This window comes from Gossypium hirsutum, chromosome A05, assembly GCF_007990345.1.
Source record: "Gossypium hirsutum isolate 1008001.06 chromosome A05, Gossypium_hirsutum_v2.1, whole genome shotgun sequence".
Classification (NCBI taxonomy): domain Eukaryota; kingdom Viridiplantae; phylum Streptophyta; class Magnoliopsida; order Malvales; family Malvaceae; genus Gossypium; species Gossypium hirsutum.
Window position 1 is genome coordinate 33,497,274 of NC_053428.1, and position 6,869 is coordinate 33,504,142.

Sequence of the window (6,869 nt, forward strand, 5' to 3'; positions counted from 1 at the left end):
TTTAATTTTTTTTTGACTTTAAAAATTTAAGTTTAACCGTTAACATCATTAAAATTCTTCTATTAAATTTGTTGGTGCGACATCTTGAAATTTAAAAAAAAAGGCATAATGGGATGATACATGGATCTTTTTATCCACTGATGGGGCTTAGGTAGAGGTTCAGGACATGCTGCTATTGGGGAGGCGATTAGGGATCGAGACGGAAATTGGATAATGGGATATACCCACTTTTTAAGAGTTTGTTCCCCGTTTGAGGTTGAAGTTTGGAGTATTTTTTATGGAGTTCTTATCTTGCTTAACAAAGGCTACAGACGAGTTATTATTCGAACCGATAATCTTGAAGTTGCCTAGAATTTCAGAAACCCGAGTCTAGAAAATTCTAGGATTGCAGTACTCCAAAGGACTCAGCACGTCATGCAGACAGAAGGAAATTGGAAGATTAGACACATCCCAAGATCTCAAAATTTGGCTGCGAATCGTCTTGCTAAACTCAGCTTGAGTTGGAAAACAAGCCTTCAAATCCTTAACGAGGCTCCAAAGGAACTAAGGGTTCCTTTGGATGTAAAAGCAGTGATGGTGAGATGGAATTTTAAAGGAATATTCCTTTTCCCTGCACTGTGATGACGTTTGGAGAAACAACGGTGAGGTGCAGCTGAAGAATTGAATCTCACTGTCATCTTCATTTCCAACTGGAGGTAAAACCTCCAGCTTAAACACAGCCAGCAGACTAGTTTTCTTGCAGACAAAAATGCCCATATTTTCATTTATTATTTTACAATTTTATCCTTAAAAGTTAAAGTATTTTCTTTCCCAACCTTATTTGTTTTCAGATTGGGGAAAATCTTCACAGACGTTTTCTTTTTCATTGAGGTTAGGTTCCCTCAATTTTATGCCAGAAATTTACTTCTGCTTACTTCCTCACCAAGAACAGAGATAAATCCTTTGAATATAAGGTAACAACTTTTTCTATCTTTGCTTCTATCGTTCATTGATTTTAATTCAGTGATTCCGCCAGTTGTTTGAATTATTATTTTCTGTTTACATGATTATCATGCCTGGATTTGATTTAAAAGTTTTAAGATTTAAAAGTCTTAATATCTTCAAGCTACTAGTCTCCAATAACAACTAAAAGCCTCGGTGTAACTATTTGCTGTAGAAAGTCAATGCAGCACTAACCAAACAATACAGGAGTCTGAATATTGGAAAGCAAACCAGAGCTCCAAGGAGTTGCAAAACTTGTAGTCATGCCATATGAAGTAAAGCTAGTTGTTGTACTGGCTAAAGTAAACTTTGCAGTTGTAAGTAAGTACAAAAAGTATAGAAACAAACTGAAATGCTAACCTTGAGCCAAAAAAATGAGTCTAAAATTTTTCATACACAAGCTTTAAGTGCTTAAGCAATGATAACATAATGGAAAGCATATACGAAAAAAACAAAAGATACTGAGCCCTTATTGGCAAATTCGGTACATGTATGTATGCATATGCAAGTGCATGTGTCTGTGTACGCATGCATGTTGCAGCAGCTAAACTCTGTTCCTTTTTCTAGTCAGTTATTCAACTTCTAAATGGCATAAGAACCAGCAAAGCTTATTCCCATCAAACGAAAGCAAAAGAGATCAATACCCTATGATTTTTCAAGTCATTCTTTGTGTTTTCCCAATTGTTTTTTGGTCATTTCCCCCCTAACTGCTGAAATGCAAAGCCAATTGCTTTTAAATTTTTGCTACCTTGCATGCAATAAGGACTCTGCAAACTTCATTAGCCAATACTAGCCTCTTCAACATCATCAACAAGCAATTAAAATTGAAAGCAAAAGGTAGATAAAATTAAGTACACAAGTAACAGAGAATAAAAGACTTTTAACTCAAATAGCAGATAAACACAAAAGCTATTTTGCATAACTTGTGATTAGAGTACCAATATTCCCTTAGTGTAATGATTTAAGACTTATTGTTAAAAGAGTTATACATTTCCAATGAAATTAATCACCACTACTTTTATATAATAAGTGGAATATTACTGTAAAAAATAGACACTAAACAAATTTTCCCTGGAAGAAGAGAAGAACTAAAGACACTCAAATTGTAGACCATGACAGTAAAAATAATTTTTAGTGAGACCAATGATGAAAACTGGAGAAAATTATCTCAAAAATGCAAAAATGAAAGCTAAAAATAACCAAAATATCTTATAAAATTTTCGGTGAGCTATATAGTTCGGTAATTATTGTCTTTCTACATAGGTCCTCTACTTCCTCCATCAATAGCATGTCAGCAGTTAGAAAATACTAAAAATCCAATAAACCCAGCTATGCTCAGCAAACAGAGTATGGGACGTGAGTTTAAACATTCCTTTAATTAAAATACACTATAACAACCAATTCTATGAAATTCCACACCAAATACTAAAAATTCAGCAGTTAGAAAATACTAAAAATTATGCTTAATTCAGCAAATTTACAAATAAATATTTAACAACACACTTACAGATACATTAATAAATGCAGCTCATGAAATTAATCAGGAACTAAAACAAATTTTAAAGTGGCTTTAATTGAATAAAATTAATAGACAATACCACATGAAATCATCAAATAATCCCGAAGGTATAAATAAAATCGAAAGTCCCACTATCCAACCATGAACCAAGCACCTATGTTTAGCAAAGATAATAAGCAATCATCAAAAATTCATCCATAAATCCTCTAAAGGAGCACTCAAATCAGTTAAGCAGAGACGTGAGAAGACTTAGTGTAATGATTTAAGACTTATTGCTAAAGAGTTATACATTTCCAATGAAATTAATCACCACTGCTTTTATATAATAAGTGGAATATTACTGTAAAGAATAGACACTAAACAAATTTTCCCTGGAAGAAGAGAAGAACTAAAGACACTCAAATTGTAGACTATGACAGTAAAGATAATTTTTAGTGACACCAATGATGAAAACTAGAGAAAATTATCTCAAAAATGCAAAAATAAAAGCTAAAAATAACCAAAATATCTCATAAAGTTTTTTTCAAACTTATAAAAAAAATGCTAGTAAGTACAAAAAGTATAGAAACAACAGTAGCATGAAACCACAAAACAAAGTCCTTTAAAGTCAGAGCTCAATCAATTGATCACTAAAGCCATAAACTTGCAATCAAATACAGTCACAAACTGCACATTCATGACCATGAATACTTCAAATGTCGATGAAAAAAATCAGAAGTTACCATGATGTTTAAAGCATGAGTTAGATAGTCTTGAACACCATCTTGCCAAAGCTCATCAAGGTGATTTTACAATACATACATAGCCTAATCCTAAGTTGTAAAACCATCTTAATAGTTTGCTGAACCAAGTAAAACAGAACTAAGGTTGTGGTTGGGGAGGAGGGCCCTGATGAGCTTATTTAGGATCTTTGAGAATTTTTTCTTTAGTGTTCATCTTATGGCTTTCATCCATTCGTGATGTACTATTCTTATTTTTTATGAAACTATATTATTATATCTAATTATATATTTATGGTCTATTGACATTTAAAATCAAAATAATAATAGATGGTAAAGACACGAAATTTTATGGAGGGAGATAGTAGCTTAGCAACAAAAGCTGTTTGGGACGATGAGTTGACGTTGATATTTTGTGAACTTTGCGTAAATGAAGTCAATGCTGGCAATAGACCGACAACTCATCTAAACTCAAAGGGATGGGAAAATGTCATTGCTCTTTTTCAAGCAAAAACACAAAAAAATTATGGAAAACCTCAATTGAAAAATAAGTGGGATACATTAAAAAAGGAATGGAGGTTATGGAGGGAGTTGCTTAAGGAATCTACAGGTATTGGATGGTGTCCATTGAAAAAGACGGTCGATGCTACCGAAGAGTGGTGGGCTGAAAAAATACAGGTTAATGTTAACTTTATCATTATTTTAATGCATAAAGTTTATTAAAATTAATAATTTACAGTTATAAAAATCTTAGTATAACATTTAACGTTTAACATATTATGTAGGAAAATCCTGATTTTAAAGGATTTAAGAAGAAAGGAATTGAACCACGATTGAATGAGTTAATGTGGCAAATGTTTGGTGGCATTGTAGCCACTGGAGAGAACGCATGGGCACCTTCGTCTGGTGTTCTTCCACGTGGGGTTCCTATGGGAGATGATGCTTCTAATGAGGGATTTGGTGATTCAGATGAACATAGTAACGAGAATGAAGGTATTCCCCCTGATGAGGTACCATCAAACCCTTCTCATGGAATCCTTAATCGAAGAAAGGAAACACTTGGGGTTGTACACGGTAAGGGAAAAAAATCAAGTTCAAGTAGAAAATCATCAAGAAATACATTAACTACTCAGATTGAGAAATTGTGTGAGAGTATGGCTAGTCCAAGGAAGTCAGTGAACGAAATTATTTTTCCTCACTCTCAATATACTATTTCAAATGCAATGGATGCTTTGCGTGCTTTGGGAGATGAAATTCCAAAAAGAGATGAACTGTACTATTTTGCCACCAAAATGTTCCAAATACCGGTGAAACGAGAAATGTTTTTGAACTTAGATCCAGATGATAGGGTTTGGTGGCTTCGACGTGAGTATGCTGAACAAAATCCAATTGCATCATTTTCATCCTTGGTAGCAACATCCCCATTTCCCTTCCAACCATACCATCAACCACCTCCACCATCAGCTCCTTAGAAATATTATTGTAATATAACTATACTACTTTTTTATATGTAATACTAATGTATGCTACTTTGTATGTTTGGTATTTTTATGTTATGCTTTTAATCAAGTTTCTGTGTTGTATAGAATGTCACGAGATTTTAAAGGATTTATTTTCATTTGATTACTTTTTCAGGTTATGGATGAATTTAACAATATGTATAATAGTTTTGATATGAATTATGATACCTCTGAATTAAGTGAAGAAGCTCAACGAAGAATAGCCACAATTGTTACCCAAGTTGAGCACAACAATTATCATAATGAGGAAGAATATGTGTTAAGCAGTGTATTGGTACACCATGAAACTTATTTCACTATGCAACCGCGTATGGATTCAAATTATACTGGTCAAATGTGGGTGGACGAAGTATTAAATGGGCATGATGATCGTTGCATGATTAGTTTTAGAATGCCAAAAAATATATTTCACAGATTGTTGCATGATTTGCAAACAAATTATGGCTTAAAGAATGGGAAAGTATCGGCGATGGAGAAGTTAGCATTATCATTGTACATTCTTGGAAATAGAGAATCAAATTCAAATGCAACAGAGCGATTTCAACGATCTGGGGAAACTGTTAGTCGAATTTTTACTGATATGTTGCATATATTTGCTCGAATGGGAATAGACACGATTAAACCCATTGAAGGTCAATTCGAGGAAGTACCGAACCATATTCGACATGATACAAGATATTGGCCTCACTTTAAGGTAAAATTTACACAATCTTTATATTTTTAAAACATAAATTATTTCTAACTTTTATCTCATTACTTGTATTTATTTTAAAGGATTGTATTGGGGCCATAGATGGAACACACATAAAAGCATGCATTTCGCCTTCTTCTCAAATACCTTATATCGGACGGAAAGGTGAACCAACTCAAAATATTATGGCAACTTGTGACTTCAACATGTGCTTTATTTTTGCATTTCCTGGTTGGGAAGGAACAGCACATGATAGTAGAATTTTTTTGCAAGCACTTAGAAAGCAAGAGTTGAAGTTTCCACACCCTCCACCAGGTCGAACTTTAATTTTTTAATTACTTTTTATATAAAAATATTTTTAATTTATTTTTAAACTTGATATTATGTTTTACTTTTTTTGCAGGAAAATATTATCTTGTGGATTCCGGATATCCACAAATGGCAGGTTTTCTAGGTCCATATAGGGGGGAACGATATCATTTACCTGATTTTCGTCGAGGTAATCATCAAGTATCTGGAAAAAAAGAAATCTTTAATCATGCCCATTCTTCGTTACGCTCTGTGATTGAACGAACATTTGGAGTGTGGAAAAAAAAATGGCCAATATTAAGAGATATTCCAAGTTATTCATTCGACAAGCAAGTTTTAATAGTTATTGCAACAATGGTTTTGCATAATTACATTCGAAGACATGCTTGGTCAAATGATGAGGATTTTCGAGAATTTGAGAATATACCGGACATGCCAGTCTCTTCAAGCCAATTTGACAGAGGTGAAACGAGTTCTTCTAACAGAGAAAGTGACCTTGAAATCACAATGTTAAGGGAAACCATTGCAACTAGTTTAATGAATCAATATTTGTAAACACATTTTGTATCATAACCTAATTTCTAGTAATAATGAAACTTGTTATGTCTTATGTTACTATATTTTTTTTATTAAAAATCATCCGTTTAGATACTTCAAAATTAGATCCAAGTATAATGTTATTATTTATGAAAATAATATTTATCATTTTTATAAAAAAAATATTTAATTATAACTATAAAAAAATTAAAAATAATTATCATTTTATCTAATAAATAATTTAAATTATTTATATAATTCATTAAAATATTGAAAGATACATTTTAATATTTTATTAAATGAATTTGCATATTTTAATAATTTTAAAAAAATAAAATAATTTAAATAACTTCTATTATATATCAATTCTAATCTGATGTCCTTAATAGTCATTTTTCATTCTCACCTCACCTCTACAGCTGCGTTTGAATCCAAACACACACTCCACCATTGTTTCTAATCTCACCGCTACAGTACCCAATCTCACCGCTACAGTAACTAATCTCACCGCCACCGCTGTTTTTAACCTCACCGGAGGTAAACACACCGCCCATCCAAACTAGCCCTAAGTGTCTTGTAACAAGAAGAAAAAG

General features: G+C 32.6%; 1 protein-coding gene across 1 annotated transcript; it reads left to right on the forward strand.

Moving 5' to 3' along the window:
• Positions 1 to 2,618: 2,618 nt before the first annotated feature.
• On the forward strand, positions 2,619 to 4,856 carry LOC121229069 (L10-interacting MYB domain-containing protein-like). Its single transcript, XM_041112251.1, has 2 exons — positions 2,619 to 3,897; positions 4,005 to 4,856. Exons 1-2 carry the CDS (start codon positions 3,550 to 3,552, stop codon positions 4,689 to 4,691), a joined length of 1,035 nt encoding a protein of 344 aa, XP_040968185.1. The 5' UTR covers positions 2,619 to 3,549; the 3' UTR covers positions 4,692 to 4,856.
• The last annotated feature ends 2,013 nt before the right edge of the window (positions 4,857 to 6,869 follow it).

What these genes read in the sequence shown, in the direction of transcription:
- LOC121229069 (XM_041112251.1), top strand. Translation starts at nt 3,550, where the DNA reads ATGGTAAAGACACGAAATTTTATGGAGGGAGATAGTAGCTTAGCAACA. An exon ending in GGTGGGCTGAAAAAATACAG is followed by an intron (nt 3,898 to 4,004) that starts GTTAATGTTAAC and finishes CATATTATGTAG; the next exon opens with GAAAATCCTGATTTTAAAGG.